The following is a 19674-nucleotide window of genomic DNA, read 5'->3' as shown; positions in this document are numbered from 1 at the left end:
CTCTGTGGCAGATTTACTAAGAGAGGCCCGAATTACCAACAGTCCAACATTTTGAGCTTCTCCAGGTTATCCACTATAAACATCCATGCAAATAAACATAGGCATAACATATGTTCTGTGCAATATGTGTGTTTGCCTCACATGCTTTTTGTATGAAAGCCTGTTTCTACCAGGTAAGACCAAAAAAGCAAAAAAACTTTTTATCTGTCTGTTTCAGGTACAGACTGTGACTCATTAGGTCACAGTCTGAACCTGTAACATGTCTTTGACTTAGGAAGTCAAAGCAGTGACAAAGATGGAAAGTATGTGATTATTTCAGCATAAGATGAGTGATTTTACATTCTGTTTCGAAACACGTTCATTTTGGGCTGGTGGGATAAGTTGAGCTCCTGAGCTGCAGCCAAATCTTTTGGGAACTGTAAGATTTTGAGCATAATACATGCAGTGCATCAAAGAACGTATAACCCACAGCACACAGAGAATCAAGGAACATATGAGTAGCTTCAGTAAAGCAGGGATTGCACAGCCAAAGAATCATTATTTAGGCAAATATATCATTATTTAGGTGAAATCTGCTCTTTCATAGTGTAAGTGTTACTCAAAATCTTAATGAATATCAGTTTAAAATGCTGTTTTTCTAAAACTATTCGGTTTTTATTTTCATCATGCTAAACTTAAGACAAGTACAGGTGCACTGAAAATAAATATGTTCGAGTGTCAGATTTGGTAAATTGGGGTAGGTGCTTCATTATAATTATCTCCTCCTTGTATTTTGTGCTTATAAATGTGAGATTACACACTAATTTTAGTAGTTGGTACGTATTTCGGCAAGGACTGTAATGTATTCGATGTGTATTTTAAATATATTAAAATACATTTTTTCTATACGGAAAAAAAAAACTATTAATTCACTGGCATGTGTACCATCCTCCACATTGCTTTCACCGTTTAACTAAAAGGCCTAGAGAAAAAAACAATGAGTACCCCTCACCACCTCAGCTTGGTGAGTAACTTACTTTGATGTAGAAATACAATGTTGCGTACTTCTGCTGGTAGTGGTGGAGTTCAACACACTTGCTAACGTGGCTAATGTTAATATGGGCTAATTAGGAAAAATGAACTAGACTTTTTCCTGCCCGTCCTTCTCCTCCAAGAAGTGCTAGTTTCTTTAGTCTTTCCATTTTGTGTGAGGTGTGATGTAGTTCCCACTCATAACACCTATAACAATATAACAATCTATAAAGATCCGCCCCTTTCCTTCTCTGCTTTGCAAAAGTAGTTACACACAGATTTCACAGGTTCAGACACTAATTTTTTGCAGAATACGCTCCACCGTCTGAACAAAACCTAGTTAACAGAGTCCAAAGGCAGTCATAGTAGTGAGCCAGCGCATATTCTGGAAGATGCAAATACATTAGGAAAAATTCCCATTCATGGCCTTACTTACAAAGACCTTTTGACCTGGCTGGTTCAAAAAACATTTCTTGGTGTATGCTCTACAAAAAAGATAGTAAAACTCATATTAAAATCTGCCATTTGATTTCGCAGATGATGCATGCAGGGTTAGCATAAACCATCATTTACACATAATATAAATGTGCATACATCTAATTAACACTCAGTAAAGAACACCCTGTATTATAAACTAAACTGGAAACACGTTTTAATTTTTTTTTTTTTACTTTTTAATCTAAGAGCATGTACTTCTATCATTTTACTTGAGTAAAAATGTAAACCATACTTCAACTTTTATTTTTCTACTAGAGTACTTATACTTTTGCCACCTCTGCTTTTTAATTTACCATAACAGCTCCATGGTGCATTAAGGCCTATTAACCAGAATCCTACCTTTTACAGAGCTATTTTTACTATAGTATTTTTAATATGTGGCACTACTGGATCTATTTGTCTGATTTAACTTTATCTAAATCTTAGAAAAAGTGAAAAGTTCTTGAAGTATCATGATATAATATTTTTGCCATTTTGTCCACCTCTAGCTTGTAATGGTGCAAAACATTAGTAAATCTGCCCGTAAATTACTATTGTAATTCTCAACAGTGGACTAAAGTGACCTAATGACCTACCTCGACTTCTTCTGACTGGTGGAGGAGGTCACATGGGGGCGTGATGCCACGAGGGCGTGTGGCCAGCCAGTAGGCCAGCACGGCAGTCAGTGCACCCAGGCCTACCAGCGTGGAGGTGGGCAGCGAGTGGAAAAACTGTCCCAGCTCGTCCAACTCGGGCAGCCGCAGACCCAGCAGCAGCTCCTGAGCCTGCATTTTCTCCATCAGTGTCGAACTCAGCTCTGTAGAGGAGAGAGAAAGAGAGAGAGAGAGAGAGAGAGACAGAGAAGACTGTGAGATAGGCCAACAAGGGTGGAACACATGTTTCAATCAGGAAGTGTTAAGTTAGACACTGTGCTATATGTGGAACCGAGAGCACTACCTTGGTTATTGTGTGGATGTTTGGTGTGCTTTGTCAATTCACCATTTGTAGTTCAACAAAAAAGGTGATTTTAAAGCAACCCAAAAGAGGCCACCTGTAACACTGACTCTACCTGGTTTAAAGAACAGAAAAATACTACAGACTTTGACTTCCTATTGTATAACTATTCTTATACATGAAATGTTCGTTCATTCGTACAAACTGTGGAAAAAAGCAGAGATTTGAGAAATGCTGAATCAGCTTCAGTGCATGAAATCAAGCGCCAGCTTACTAGCACCTCATTTACATGCCATTTGTATGAAGCCTTAATTCATGCAGATGTCTGGGTACAGAGACAAGATTCAGCGGCTCATTAGCCTATGGCTGTGCTAATAGGCGGAGTCTAAGGTTGAGCAGTGAGTGCACTGCCCTCCTACTGACCAGACTTTAAGTGTTAGACCTGCAGCGACAGGAAAGAATAAAATGTTAAATAAATAAAATGTCTTAGTTTACCTCAAATGATAGAATAAAGTAACTGTTCAGTGTGATCACTTCCCTTATTTTCCTATTCCTTGTTATTATTATTATTATTATTATTATTATAGATGACACTGATTGTAGTTTTGGTTAGTTACCAAATATCAAGCACCTTTTTTTTTAAATGTTAAACCATTACACTCAAACTTGCACACATTCCCACTAGACATGATCAGTTTTGACAGTACACAGCTGTGATGAGTAAGGGACTATTATGATAAAATGCATATAAGGTCAATAAATAATTTAGCTATTTCTAATAATCGAAGGACAAAACTCGTCCACCAAGCAACATAGTTCATTACAATGTAGACTAAGCACATAACAGTCAAAGATTACTCAACAAACAGCACCATCGGCGACACATCGATTGTGATTGTGTGTGTGAACACTGAAGATTTTACCAAAGCTTTGAACGTGGCTCAGTTAATCGCATTTTAGAACTGATGACCGTGCTAGTCCCTCTGCTGAGCTGGTCCAACCCGACATCATCCTTTTTAGATTATGTCATCAGAACGGCTGTTTGATTTTAGAAATTCTGAGATGTGATGTGAATCAATGGAATCGATTTCCATTACCAGTAATTGTCATGGCGGATGCCATAACACCTTCTGCCACTTGCTAATTATTGCTGTGCACGCAAGTTAGCTGTCATGACATCAAACATTATGACAAATGTCATAACAATTATTGGTAGTAGTAACATGACACTGTTATATTACTGAACGTAATCTGTCATGACAAATCATAGCAGCATGACATGGGCTATGTCGTGTTTATGGTATGGCTATGTCAATGTAGCAGTCTTTTGTTTCCCAGCACACACACACACACACACACACACACACACACACACGATAAGTGATCACACTAGATACCGTGGTCTTCCTGAAGTAGCAAAGCAACAAACCATTAAACCACTGATTGGCTATAAAAGGATACGAACCATCTGCTGCTTTAGATCTGGTGACTTCCTCCACAAAAGAGGAAACACTGTCTGAACACCTGGAAGGAAAAACATCCAGGCACAGGAAGACCAATCAGAAGTATCGCTCAAAACAGCCCATGAAAAGTAAGCCAGTGATGTCACTCTCTGAAGCTGAGCATAGAGGAGTTCCCATGTGTGATGAGTCACAACTCTCACACACACATATGCATACTGCAGCAACACACAAGGCAAGGCAAGTTTCTTTGTACTGCACCTTTCATAAACAGCAGCAATTCAAAGGGCTTCAAACATCAAAAAATAAAAGCTTATGACGTCCTGAGGTTTAGCACCTCAGAAAGGCATTTTCAAAAACAGTAACAAAACAATAAAACCATAGAAAAAGCACAACCACAGCCAGGATATGTGGACCAGGTTTTGAAGACAATAATATATATCCTCAGCACACCTGCATCTACATATTAATAGTGGCCCTGATACATGATATGAGTATGAGTATACATTCAGTGATGTTCAGGTATGGACTCTCGGGTGTCCAGTCCATTGTTCTGAAAACAACAGCAGCTTTTTTGTTTGCAAATGTTCTTTTCTGTCTATTTTCTTTTCTCAGTAACAGCTTCTTGAAAGCTACTCATCCTTTCAGACCCATAGCACTGAGTCGTCTTCTCACAGTGGAAGGATGGACAGAAACACCTGTGGATTTTTTTCAGATCTGAAGCAAGATAGGAGTTCTTCCTCTCTCTCAAAGAGGAAGGATTTTAAAAGATGTTCCTTCAAGGGTTCTTTAGTACAGAAAAAGGCTCACTGAAAATGATAGTGTTCTTATAATATCACCAATGTCAGCACATCCTCTATCATTCTGAAGAACCTTTTCACAAGGCAAGAACCCTTTAAATCATGCAAAGGATTCTTTGGGTGTCTATGGTTCTATACAGAACCATTTATATACAGAACCCTGGGGGAACCATCTTTTTTAAGAGGGTACGGTTCCGTCTTTATATATATATATATATTATATATATATATATATATATAAAAACTCCTGAAAAGTGAAGGACTTTTTTGACTGGAAATGAATTGAACAAATGACGGCTCCTGACTTTTGCACAGTCTTTTCACAAGGCCCAAACTACCATATCATACATAGTTCGGAGGTGTTCATAGACTGCATTATAAGAACACTGTATACATTTCAGTGAATCAAATACACAAACTGCTGAAGTATTGACTACAGAAGAAAAACCAAAATTCATTCCTTTAACCCAATAACTAATAACTCGTATGACTTTAATATGGCTAATACATACAGCCTACAGACTCGTTGTTCAGGGTGAAGATTTGAGAGGAAATCCACCATCTGCATTATTAAATTGTCAAGACATAAACTACAAACAAGTCATTCAGAGTGGTTTGATGGGAAATGCTCTGCTTTAGAAAACTTGCTGTGTCCGAATTGCTCACAGTGGTGGTGACAGGAACCAGACATCTAAAGCATATAATACCTCTTAAAGTACACAGAGTTATTACAAGAAATGGTTATGAATATGAATGTCTGGGCCTGAGATGACTTAGATTGAGTTTTCTGATTAGACTTTAGATTGACATTTCTTAAATGTATAAAGGTTGGAAAGATACATCCAATGCAAAATTGATGAACGTTTTAAAACGCAGGAGACACATATAAGTTCACTGGTCGTTTTGTATAATAAATGATGGTTGTGTTGTTGACATCACAACATCTGATTCCTATGTTTGTAAAGAAATTTGATTTTTTTTTTAATGAACCATTTTACAAACCACTTCAAAGGACTTCATGGAGCTCAGGAGTTAAGAAATCATTAGAATTCCCCTTTAAGCCCAGTACTTCACTAGACCGAAGAGGATTTTCCCTTGAAAGAGTCCACTGCAGTTTAACTAGGCCTGGATTGCGTTTTTCCCCTCGACTGCCACTGTTAATTCCATACAGAAGTCCTAAGGAAGTTGGACTTGCTAATAGAATATGAGCCAGAAAAAAAGGTGAACAATTCTGAGACAAATTTGTCTGGAAACAGAATGAATTACCACCATTTTCTTTTGCCAGCCAGCCCAGTCACGATGAGAAGCTGCTCAAGCAGTTTCCCATAGAGACAGAGAAATGAATCTGGCAAAGATAAGAGTGAGGGAGGTCCCCCATGCTGAGCTGGTCTGCCTGGCATCATGGACGGTTTTTCATTAATTGAAATCACCCACATGTTTGCCTACATCACTAACATGAGTGCCACAGAAAAGAAAGAAAACATTTTTAATCATCACTATTTTTTTGCTTGTCAGGATGCTGCACAGTTGGGGTAAAAGTTAACAAAGTTCTACTGCACATACTTCCACAAAGTAGTCGTGGACACATAGCAACTCCAGGAATCAATCAGCTTAATAAGGGGGTGTTTGAGAAAAGTACAGTTCAGATAGCAGCTAGTTAATGTAGTTCTATACAAAGATCCTGACAAAGCTATTTCATTTTATGGGTGGGGCCTCCTGGATGAGGTATAGTTGAGGTAAAAGTTAGCTATACAGTTTGTGTCTGCGATAACTGTATAAAGTCATATAAAAAGAACTGCAGCCACTGTACCGTCATTGGATACATAAAGTTATAACGTTACAATGAGGGACATTCAAGGGTCTACATTAGCCCAACACAAAAGAGCTAGCTAGCTTGGTAGTAATTTCTGCATAATTCATTCATTGAGATGTAAACAAAGTAGTTCAGACTGAATGGTCCACTGTAGAGGTGATAGGAACCAGGGGTTGTGATGTCCACAACAAAAAATTTGGCAATTATATTTATTATCCAAGATTACCGGTCAACGTACACGGGTCTTCTGAGCTTTTATATGTAACGTTGATAAAAAATGATGGTAAAAATACCTTTTCTTTGGGGACTATTTTGCCCTACAACACCCTGCATGGCTTTTAATGTTTTTAGGCCAAAAAGCTTAAAGCTCTCAAAACTACTAAAAGGCACTGGGCAACATAACTGTTACATTTTCAAAGATATTCACGCAATAGCTTTCTGTGAGAGAGCTTTTAGAGACATCAGACATCTGGTTCCTATCACCACCACTGTGAAGATTGATTTTTAATCTTATCTCACAGCGTGCCATTGAGGCACACGTTCAGTCGACTCTCAGGTGGAGGTGAGAGACTCATCAGAAGCGTCACAGTCTATAGCAGCTCGATTGCACGCAGTCATTAAATCATTCAGAGTGGTGTGATGTGAAATGTTGTATTCTAAAGAAACCTCAGAGTCAGAATTGTTCATAGTGGTGGCAATAGAAGCCAGACGTGTTAAAGTTGAATGCCTCTAAAAGCTCACTCACAGACAGTTACTGTAGAAAATGAGCATCAATATGCTGCCTGAGGAGTGGGATTTTGTTTTAGGATATGTGGCGCCAGCTTGGGCATGGGCCAACACACACTGACTAGGAAACCCAACAAGAGCTCAGAGACGGACGCAAACACCAGTGTGAGTGCTTCATTTACACACAGGTGACTTGTAACTCAAACATCTCTAAGTTCAAATCTTACTCATTTAGAGTTCTATTGAATACTTCTTTGGCTCTCTGTGCACATGTGGTCAGCAGGCCCCGCATCCTCTCTTTCACAGCGGGGAGAGACAGTTCTTCCGCTGCTAGTGCTCCTCCCCAAATGAGCTGCAGCTGTCTGCGATCAAGAGAGAAGCACCCACCACATGTTGGCGGTCAAGACACTTGCAACTCCACCTTTCCACTCCCTGTGAGAAGGCTGTGACTTAAAAACGTCTTTTTTTAAAAACACATGCATGGTGGAGAGATACGTGCAGGACGTTGTGTGGTAAAATCAGCCCAAAACAAACTATATTTTTCAAATTTTCTACTATTTGAATATTATGAACATTACATATAAAACATATGTGGGTTCACAGATGATTTTGAATAGTAAATAAAATGGATAGATTTGCATTGCATAGATTGCATGGCGATCCCTGGTTCCTTCCTCACCACCACTGTAAAGAAGATCTGAGTCAGTAGGTTTCTCTACAATGAACCATGAGACATCAAACTACTCTAAATGACTTTGTTTCCATCCCTAACTCTGGAGGAATTTTGAAAAATCAGTGCAATTCTCCTTTGCACAGCAAAGGAGGGACATACTAATGACTAAAATGCTCTGAATAATGCTGATAATACAACTTGATAATCTAATATTTTGGGGACTTTTGGACCCCATCGTCTAACACCATCACAGCACATCCAGCAAAACTTGCTTTGTGAAACCCGCTAACGATTTTCACAGCCTGCCAGAGCAGACAAGTGTTGATATCATCTAAGATATTTTTCCCACCAGGTTATAAAACGGATGTGGCTTTCAAGCTTTACACACCCACACACAGACAGTTACACAAACTGTGAGAAAGAGAGAGAGAGAGAGAGACAAAGAGAGAGAGAGAGAGAGAGAGAGAGAGAGACAAAATAGCCTGCATTACAATTCATAACAGCCTGATAACTTAAATGGGGTCTATTATATGGTCAAATCAGACACTAACGTATCTAACAAATCTACTTGAAAGCTCTTGTTTGTGAACACTTGTCCAGGATCAAAGGGCACCCCTGCTATCAAACAAAGGAATGCTGGCCATAAGGCTGTAAAGTGGGCAACATCATTCCAACATTAATTGCACGCTTGATAAAACAAATAACCGAACACTATGCAGTATTGTATCTCAGCTTTGGCAGAAGCAGAAGGCAAACTTCTTGCAGTATGCAGTGGCAAAGCTGACAGCGGCACATTCGTTCTCTCTCTCTCTCTTTTTCTCTCTCTCTCTCTCTCTCTCACTCACTCACTCACTCACTCGCACTCTCTTCATGTGTGCTATAAATAGCCCCGCTTTCAGCATTACCCAGTGACACAGCGGCAGAAATCGCATCTCGAGCATGCTGTTCTAATTCCCACGAACTCTGTTTGGGCGTAAATATTTTGGCTTAATATGAGAATATAAGAATAGCACTGAGGTTATTTTGGCTTAGGTCATGTGCAACTAACATTTAAGTCATCGGAATAAAGTCAGACACCACCTTCATTTATTTCATTTCCGGCTATAACGGCCATTAAGACCAGAGCTTAAAACAAAAATGTACAGAAAATTAAACAGAAGCCTCGACAGGATTTAGCGCTACCTATTCCCTTTATTGCAGCCTCCATTTTTTTCAGGAGACTTGCTTTCAGTTTTTTGAAGAATTCTTCAAAGATATTTTCCACGCCTCCAAAGTTGAGTCTAAAGCCCTGTTCAAGCTGAATTAGTTTTACCTGAGGAGGTCCGGTAAAGTCATTGTGTATGATTCGACTGGCCGATTCGTACGGGATAAAGGATCTGAGTCATTTCCCCAAATTACCCCAGACAGCCCCGATCAAAGCATCATCACGTGGATGTTTACCTCAGCATTATGTGACAGGCGCCACACATCTGAACAGTAAAAACACATTATGAGGCTAAATGTTAAATGGTTAAGAAGATGACAGTGGACGAGGGAGGAGACTTCACGCCTCATTTCGGTGTGTGGTGACCGTTATCCACAGTAATACCAAATGATGGTGCATAATCATAGCATATAAGAGGGAAATTCCTTAAACTGTGGATTTCAGTAGTCTTGTCATGAACTTGAGGATTAAGGTACTGGGTCAAATCGAGCTCCATTTAGCTGTTAGTCTTGTCTTCAGGTTGCCAAAAAAAAGAAAAGAAAATGAAGCCACTGTTTCCTATTACCCAGATTTGTTATTACACACTGTAATGTTGATTCAAACAGGACTGCTGTTACTGAGGGAGCTCCAAGTTCAATAAATTATAGAAGGTAATTCGCTCTGGAATTATTGCTTAGCAGAAAAGCTACAGACATTGCAGATTCGTACTGGATTAAAATTGGAGAACACTAACAGCTTCTTTGCTTGGTTTTTCTTCTTTTTGTCCGTTTTCTTTTCTCAGTAAGGGCTTCTTGACGGGTACACATCCCTTCAGACCCACAGCGCTTAGTTGTCTTCTCACAGTGGAAGGATGAAATGTTTTGGGGGTCCACCAAGGTTCAAAACTCCAGCTCTGGAGTTTCCTGTTTTTTGGTTTTTTTTTTTACAATTATTTATGTATCAGTATAAGCTGATTTTCAGTCCAAATATGCAACTGGCAATTGGCCAATATTTCTCTAACTTATCTGATCCTGAAAAAATGATCAGTGACATAAAACATGTGAGCCATATTTCGCCTCAGGTGCAAGAACGTGACCGCTACACCATTTAAGGTGGAACGTGAAAATTCCTGATCTCTTTAATCATAGCTATTGCTTTACCTGCTTTTCCCCTTTTCTGTATTTTAATATTTTATACTAATGGTAAAACCTTATTCTCTGTTCAGATTGCTCTGTTATTGTTTTGCTAACCAGTATCGACCAGAGGAGAATGGGTTCCCCTTTTGAGTCTTGGTTCCTCTCCATGTTTCTTCCTCTTGCTCATAGGGAATTTTTTACTTGCCACTGTCGCCAATAATGAAATAAGTTAATGGCCCTTTTTTACTGGAAATTAAATAAATAAAGGGTGGCCTCTGGTCAACATTGTCCAACTGACAACAGACCTGTTGTTAGTCCACGGATGTAATGTAAGTCAGCCAGACTGTTTTCTTCTACAAATTAAGCATGTACAGTGGGACATCATGACTTTTCGTCATTTCACATTTTTCGAGATTCTAAAACTTTCTGTTGCTTATTTCCATGTTTAAATGTAAAAATGACCAGATTTTCAATGTGGTTTCAGACGTTTGAATGTGTCCCATGCGCAGAGAACACATTACATGTGGTACAAAATGAACATTACCTCTTACAAGAGAAAAAAACCTGTTCCTTCAGCCAATCATAACACTTCACTAGCTAGCTTGTTTTGCTTGTGTTACATTAAAAGAGCATGGGCTAGAAGAATGTGGGGGCGGGTTTGAACAGGGTGCAATACCCAAGTTAGGGGTGGATTTTGCTGTAATCCAGCACAAAAAAGTTGTCCTCAAACTTCTATGCTCTTTATAGGATCATGCATTGCCAGACAAGACCAGCATCAGATATGAAGCACCTGCAAAAATGACATAAAAATATAAATAGAATTATGAGCTGTTTTATCCACATAATTTTCTGCAGGAAACTGATATGGGTAAAATCCCAGACAGACACAGTGCTCAGAATATAAACGATTAGGCCTTTGCTAATGTCTTCTAATGACCACAAAACAGCTGACAGTGTATTAAGAGTATTGACTGTGGGGGAGAAAGAAAAGTCGACCACGACCACAATGGGCAGAGCGTACTGCTTAAAAGGTTCCTGACTGTTAAGCTAAACTGCTTGTTGAACAGTTTTGGTAAGAGATATTGATTTCCGTCATGCCCTAACCAACATGTACACAACAAGCACACATTATGATTATGAACGTTTTGTCATGGGACCTTTTAATGTACATACAAATCGCAAACCTACTGACACCAATTCAACAAAATTACTCTGCTTCTTTCAATAAACTACTAGTATGAATTACAAGTGAGAAGTAATAAACTATTAGTTGGCCTATTATATCAGCTGATACTGCTGACAAGCAGCATTGTCAGTCTCAATGATAATCTCGTTGGTAAAGGACCAATAATTACTAACTTTTTTGTTTGCAGCACCATCAGGATTTAAATCACAACCTCCTGATAATAGGGAGAAAACCAGAGGTCTTCAAATCCGAAGTTTGAGTCCAGCTTCTGGTCCTGGATTTTGCCATAACTGGCAAGTATGATACAAGGTGGTCAATCAGTTACATTAACAGTTCAATTAACTATCAGTGAACAAATTCATGGGCTGGAAATTGGATTTAGAGGCCCAGATTTGGAGACCGCTGCCTTAAACAGCTGCGCCACTAAAGAACACAGTAAATGTCACCCCCATAAAAATGTCAAAATAATGAAAAATAAGAAAAAAGAGATAATTAAGAGAAACACACACACATAAGCAACCACCTGGGATAACATAGCAATGGCCTAGCAACACTTTAGCAACCACCTGGCATACCTAGCAAAGGCCTAATAACGCCTTAGCAACCACCTGGGAAACCACTGCAATGGCCTAGCAACACTTTAGCGACCACCTAGGAAACCACATCAATGGCACAGAAATACCTTAGCAGACAACCCCTTTTTTCAGAGCAAATTAAATGTTTTGAATGTTTTTACATAAAACATCTGAAAAGGCTTAATCCAACAATAATCACTGTCAGGATGAAATGACATCCAAATAGCCTAAAGCAGCTTAATGATAACAGAGATGTGTTGGAATAAAGCTTTATAAATGATAATATAGGGTTTTGTCAGTTGCCATAAAAGGCTTGTGTACTGTCATATTCAGTCAAGCGCTAATAAAATTACACCATGGTCTTATTATCACCGTGATAACTTTAAAAGGGTTAAAACCTGTTACTGGCAAGCATCATCAGTAAATGTTACCTGAAATATTCACACCAACTGCCTGTAAATCATGCACCCAAACTGCAGACTTTAAGGAAGTGTAACTTAACCGTGGAACGTAAAGGTTGCTTGGCCATTCAGCCTTAAAGAGAAATCATTCTGATCTGAGGAGAGCCCCAGCTGTTTCACCATATACACTCTAGGAGTTTCCCAGTTCTACTGTCAGAGACACTTTGCGCGAGATAGGAAGTGGAAAAAGAAGTTCCCTCTAAATTAGTCAAACAGTCACATCTGTGGACCCTTGCCAGTAAACAGAGATATGTCATAGTATCATTTTGGTCACTGGTTGGTGTTTTTAAGTGAATGTGGAACTCTAGTACCAGTAAAGCCATCGACATGACATACAACTTACACAACCACCATCTGCACAGACACACATGAGAACTGAAATAATGCGCACAAGTTCTCCTTAACCCTTAGAAGCCGCTTACAGTCATATGCAAAAGTTTGGGCACCCCTGACACAATTACTGTTTATTTGCTGAAATTAAGATGTTGGAAAAAATAAAGCATAAAATGTGGCATGTGAAAAAGTTTTTTTTCACATTTCTCCTCAATTCTCTCTCCAATTTGGTCATATTCAATTCCACTAGCTAGGTCTCCCCTACTACACGATACTACAAGCGCTGGGATGGCAAAAGTTAGCACATGCTTCTTCTGAATCACGTGAAGCCAGCCACTGCTACTAACGCAACTTCACTGGACATCTCAGTGTTTGCTGACAGACACCCACATCTAGCATCTAGAGCTGAACAATGGGAGGAGAGAGAGGGCCGTCCCACCCACCCAAAGAAAGCAAGGCAAATTATGCTCCTTAGGACTCCCAGCCACAGATGGCTGTAGCATCACTGCAGTAGTGCACTCTTGACCCTGATGCAGAAACTTATTTAATTTATTCCTTACCTGATAATGTAATTTGTCATGTTTTTACATTTCAACAGTGCAGTCAGTACTACAGACCTAATGTTCCACATTCTACAGAAGGCCTGTATATAACCTGAGTAGGCGATGCTGTCTGGAGAACACCTTGTATTTTTATCCATTTGTTGTTATGAACTAAAAAAAAACCACCTGTCCTTTACAATGTATAATGAATCTTAATGAATAGACCAATAAAAACAACTCATTATACTCATTATCAAATTATACGAAAAAAACATTTATATTATAATTTAAAGCTAATAGTTATAGAAAACTCTAACCTGAGTGTCTTCCTCCCACGTGTCTCTTCTGTGCCAAAAAAAATGGTGAACTTTAAGCAAGAAACATTCTAAAATAAAAGCAATCAACTCTGATATCTGTGATGGCCTGCTGAGATTGTGCTCTTTGTGCTCTTGCCTGGGGAATATGTATTCACTATTTTCCAATCATGCAGTGCATGGAGTTTCAGGTCCAGCTGAAAAAATAATCACCATTTCCAACCCCCCCACCCCACCCCAGTAAGCTTTTAGAAGGTTAGTGCTGGAACTGTCAATAGGTCTTCCATTGTCATCTGGTCAGGCTTAGCAACTTCCCAAGCCAAGGTCACTGAGAGGAATGTAAAGATACAAACCAAAGTGGGTTCTAATATAAAAGGTTTCTCTTCAGTACGTTACAGTGAGAGTAGCATTGTGCAATTTGATAAAGACTATTTCTCACTCGTTGTTCACTGAATAAGTAGTGAATTTCTGTCAAAAGTGTTGATTCCACATTGTTCACACCACATTTCTGCATGAAATAGAAGAGGAGACCTTTAACCCTCTATTGCACATATTAGGAGAGCAATGTTTAAAAAAAATGCTTAATTTACAAATCAAAGAAAAAATGAAAAAATACATGAACGGATCCTTTTGGGATATGTTGCCTTGAGGCAATATTGTGCGACAATGAAATCATACCAAGTGTTAGTTAGAAAGCTGATTTTTTTATCTAAATTTTTGGATTAAAACTGAGTAACCATGCAATTTATTGATCTTTAAATACTATAAACGCTAAAAAAAAAAAGAATAATTCTATTTCATGCTATTTTTAAAGACACCATGTTTAAAAGTTAAAACCTTTTAGAGTAATGTTTCAATTTCTTGAATACCAAACAACCATAAAACCACAAATAAAAGTTAAAACTATACATGAAACAAATGAAAAAAAAATCAAAGAATTTTTAAATAATGGGAATTGCCATTCAGTGATACTAATAAAACATACTGAATGCTGACTGCCACATGACATAACTGACTGAAAGGGCCTTCTTGCCTCTAAGATTGCATACCTTATTCCAAAATAAGCACAAAACCATTCTAAAGTAAAACTTGACATCATAACAGTAGAAAAACCCTTTTTAGTGCTAAATAAAACCATTTTCAAAAAGGTTAAATATAGAACCATAAACAACATTTTCTCCATCAATCTAAAGCATGAATTCACCATGCAAAGAACCATTTAAGCATGCAAATGGTTCTGTGTGTTCATGATTCTGAACCATTGTCTTTACTAAAGAACCCTTGAAGAACCATCTTTTTTAAGAGTGCTCTTTAAAATGGAAAAGGCCAGAGATTGCCTTCATTTTCTGTTGATGTGTCTGTAAATGTTTGCTTCATTTGAATAACTGAATAACTAAAACAAATAATGAACACTACTACATCATCTAATGTGAACGGCCAAATATCCTGAATCCTGAAGATGCAGAGAGCAAAACGGGAAATGAGTCTGACCCCTTTCTCTTAGTGACTCAGAAGCGCATCACCATCACCAGCAGAGCTGCTCAGCTGACCAATGAGGATCGGGCCTCTGCAGTGCTGACGCAATCGTCTGTTCCGTGGGTTTACTAGAGGGCAACAGGATAGCTAAGGTTTCCCCATGCCTCCCGCAACTGGATTAATTACTGAGTGGGTCAGTAACGCTCTTCACCCACTGAAGGCTCAGATCGCTCCGCAGCCGACTATGCTAAGACATTGCTTCCCTTCCGACACGCTCCTCAAAAACTTCGTTAAATTCTCTTAATCCTCTCAGCACTTTACTGACCTTCTTCTTTGTGCATCTTGCCCGCGGCCTCAGTCACCCAGTGCCTTTGAATGGACGTGATTGGCTGGTGCCACCTTTAGGTGCGGCTGCTTAAAGGGCAAGGCCCCGCCCCCTCTCCCCATCTGCAACGCGTCAGTGCCAATTAGACTTCACCGCCACAGGGATTACAGCCTATTAGCCCAGAACGCGGATGCACAGGAGTAGCCTATGCTCCGCGGCAGTTATTTAAAGCCTCTCCATGCTGTCCTTTCGCCGGCCCCTGCAAGTGCTGTCCATACAGATTCACTGAAACCACATCAGTCACTCATACACATCTGACTGCCTGAAAAGACGTTAAATTATCAATGGAAAACTCAAAGTGAATGCACTCAACGCTCAATGACTGATTCCAAGATTTCACATTTACATTCACAGATGGAAGTGAAAGTTCCTGAGTCAACACAATTACCCTAAACACAACAGAAAGCTGCACCAAGAAAGCAAGCTGTGGTCACTTACAGCAGAGCCGGAGGATGTGTCTGCATGTGTATGTCACGGCTGCAGGCGAATTGCAAATTGCCCAAAGCAAACCTGCAACTACCTCCCACCTCTGGGAGATTATAGCACATGAGGAGCGCTGAGTGGCAGATGGAGAGACAGAGAGAAAGAGAACAAGAGAGGGAGAGAGAGAGAGAAGGGGGGGGGTGCAGCAAACGCAAAAACGAATTCAGGCTCTTCTGAGCCTGCCTGGCCACCGTATCACACCACCCTCAGCAGACGCAGCTCTCTCCCCCCCTCCCTCTCCACTTCCCTCTCCCCCCCCTCCCTCTCCATAATCCACGCTGCTCTCTCTATCCTTGACTACATGATACACCGGTCTTACCTTACCAGGCATGATGCTAATACACCTCCACAAACACTTACTCAGACATCAGATACACACACATTTCGATGCGCCTTTACAGCAAATCTTGCATTATACATAAATTACAGCACTACTGAATTAATGCAGAAAACGTTAAAGAGCGAATGAAAATTTCTCGTTTATTCTTAAAAATTAAAGGACGTTTGTGCGGTTTAATTGCCAAAAACCATCACGAATCATATTTACATGACCATTTTCCAACCTCTCTTTATCCCTTAGAATTAACTAGGATATACTGTTACTGTGCATTTAAGATTGACCTACGTAAATGAGTTCTTTTCTGATTGGATGCCCTATATTGGGCCTTATTCAAAAAGTAGCCTGGGTCGAAACACACCTTATAATTTCAGGATTAAACTGCTGTAGGCTGAAAAGGTGAATTGAAATGCCTTGGTTTTTGTGACATGTTAAAATCAGTGAATTCAAAAGCTGTTTTCCAGCTTAGTTTGCATATATGGACTGTATGGTTAACAATGTTTACATATTACATTTAGTTTTCCATGATATCGTGCCAAAAAGGTTCTTTGGAATGATGCTACGGAGGAACCGCTTTTGGTTGCCTAAAGATCGTTTCAACTGAGTTGTTTCAGTTTGTTTATTGAAGAAACATCCAAGGTTCTTTAGGTAAAAGTGGTTGTTTTATAGCATCATTATGGGTAACTTCCATGACTTGGAAAACAGGGAGCATTACTATCAGATGTCATCTATTACGGAGTGATACAGCATTTTAAACAAATAGCAGTTTTTCAACCATCATAACGTGTAGACAAACCAATATGGCATTTGATGCAATAATAATTTGCCTTAAACAGCACCTTTGGCTTGACATACTACCAGCAAAGCAATTCTAAACTATCCACAAATCCACCTGCATCCACATGGCAAACTTCTGCTTTTGGCACACCACAAAAAAACCCAAGTAGATTCTCATGCCTTTATAGACATGTTTGTGGCTTAGCTTACATCTGCAGTGAAGACATAAGAATGCATAATGACACAAGGGATGTTGGTCATGCTTCTTGGGTTTCGTTGATTGAGTAACTAGTCTGCAATAGCCAACACCTTAAAAAAAGCTTTTGTGGTCTGGATGCGGATCTATTGTTGGACCTGGTGATTCATTCTCTTCCCCAAAACTTTTTGCAGATGAGATTCTAGGCAGCATGCAACCAAAATATGATTCATATGAAACCTTGTTTTACAGATCACTAGATCAGCTGTTTCTTATCTTGGCCAGCTCATTTTTGATCAAATGAAATCAGCTCTGAGAATGTATATGGTACACTGGAATACGAGCAATACCAGTTAAGTCAGCTTGTCCTTATGTGCTCCACACGACCTTCAGTGGCCATTTCCAACCTGCGTGGACGGATCTCACAAGCTTAAACTACAGTGCCCTGCACACTTTCAATGACTAGGTGGGTTACACGAGTCACGAGCGTTTCATTATTGAAGAGGGGAAAAACGAATAGGTTTCCCGTCTGATATCTGGTTCTGCTCGCCTCCTTGCATAATGTATGAGGTGCCCTGCCACACGGCGAGTCACATCGAGAAGCAGCTTTAGAGTGTCCGCTTGCCATTTGTCAGCGCTGGGCCATCAAAAAAAAAAGGCTGGCGATGTGCAGACTCATCAAAGATCGCTATCTCCTAGCGTAAAGCTGGCGGAGGCGTATGGAGGGAGGCTGCAGTTACGCAGGCCGGGCGTAGCGTTTCAGAACCCCTGTCGCTGGACAGCTCCCTCCAATCAGGTGCGCTCAGAAACACGTCACTAGCCCGCTGTTGTAGACGCAGTGGTTCTTTTAGTTTTCCACCCGCATTCGGACAAAAACCCCGCCCCTCTGAGCTGGGATTGGCTCACTTTCCCACGTCCTGGGCTAGGGTTGGCTAAAAGCATGCGCTAAGGTTGGCTAGTAGGCCCAAGTCTACTTGCGCTGGGACTGGCTTGAATCCAGGGCTAGGATTGGGTAGCACATCCCACCTCTTCCCTCACGATTGGCTAAGAGCCTCCTGACGTATGAACTATCCTTGATTATGAACCACAAGCCAATCCTAGAGCAGCAAAGCCGCACTTGCTGGAATACGGGTGGGAAAAAGAACTGCTCTGCGCCACCTCCATACCGGCATGCGGCTCAGAAAACCACCATTAATAGCACGTTTTAATATGATTTCTCGCTGACTCGCCAAGCGCACCCTTTTCTGACGCCTATCAGTGCTCTGAAATTGACGTGAGCCCCTCTTTGCATCCATTTAAGGCGGACATTGTTCAATTTGAAGCATTTTTAGCTCTATTTAGGCTACCTATGTGGCTAAAGGTCATTATATGGACGCTGATTTACACACCTAGTTCCATAAAGCACGCCGCATTAAACACCGCATAAATGACCGTGTAATCTGCCCATCTGACCTCGCCTGAAGGGCCTTTTTATCTCTTCGCCAATATGCAGTAGCACAAACAGAGAATATTGTGCACTAAACGCAGCTATGCGAGTACACAATTATGTTTTACATGTATTCCAGGCTTTAGAAGAAGTGGTCTAGGCCTTATTATACACGACACATCACTACCAAGCTTACCTGCAATGCTACCACTCCAAACCCTGAGGGGAAAAAAATCTGAACCGGCTAATCTAAGTCATACAAGCACAGATCACTGATGCAGAGAGGAAAAAAACGGTGGAAGAGGCTGAGGAAACTCACCGAGCAGGATCCAGAGAGAGCCAGCGACGAGAGCAAAGGCAAGCATGGCTCTCTGGCTGAGAGCGCAGTCGCAGCACACAGGCTCAGCTCGAGCATCTACCGGAGGGATTGAGATGGGGGGGGGGCGCGGTGAGGCGACGGGGGAAGGGGGGGGGTCACTCGGGCTTCGCAACCTGCCCTGCTGCTCTCATAACTGTAGCCCTGTACCTCCTGTTCACCTTCTCCGAATAGAAGAGATGACAGTGAAATTTAGCCTGACGATTCTGTCTCCTGACCAATGGAGACTGAGCCCTCTAGGAGGGAGAAAGGGGGAGAGAGAGAGAGAGAGAAGGGTGCGCAACCTAGAGGAAGAGGCGCAAGGTTAAAAAGGGAGATTAGATTGGGCAACGTGGACTTAGGCCTTTACATGGTGAGCTTAATGTTTGTGACTGGCTTCATCTCAAAATAACAATCGATGTTTGGACGCAGCGAGAAAAGCCAGCTGATAAAAGTACACAGTAATCCAAATATAGAGATATTTTCAGGGTGTATTATTATTTTGGGTTGTATTTACTGCACGTTTTACTGATCTTATTACCTTGACACACAGTAAACCCGTATTATCATCGTCCAAAACACACAAAAAACGTCC

The 19674-nt window shown here is 40.4% G+C and overlaps 1 protein-coding gene across 1 annotated transcript in view; it reads right to left on the bottom strand.

Moving 5' to 3' along the window:
• Nucleotides 1-19314, bottom strand: part of acsl6 (acyl-CoA synthetase long chain family member 6) — a 53053-nt gene extending 33739 nt beyond the window's left edge. Inside the window, exons 1-2 of the mRNA XM_036589131.1 lie at nt 19044-19314; nt 2085-2305 (exon numbers count right to left, since the gene is read on the bottom strand). Coding sequence (XP_036445024.1) covers nt 2085-2305; nt 19044-19089 — 267 coding nt within the window. The 5' untranslated portion in view covers nt 19090-19314. The remainder of the gene's footprint in view (nt 1-2084; nt 2306-19043) is intronic.
• Nucleotides 19315-19674: the final 360 nt, after the last annotated feature.

This window comes from Colossoma macropomum, unplaced genomic scaffold (assembly GCF_904425465.1).
Source record: "Colossoma macropomum unplaced genomic scaffold, Colossoma_macropomum, whole genome shotgun sequence".
In the NCBI taxonomy this organism is placed as follows: Eukaryota; Metazoa; Chordata; class Actinopteri; order Characiformes; family Serrasalmidae; genus Colossoma; species Colossoma macropomum.
The sequence above is the reverse complement of the archived record's forward strand: the minus strand, read 5'-3'. Positions and strand labels throughout refer to the sequence as shown.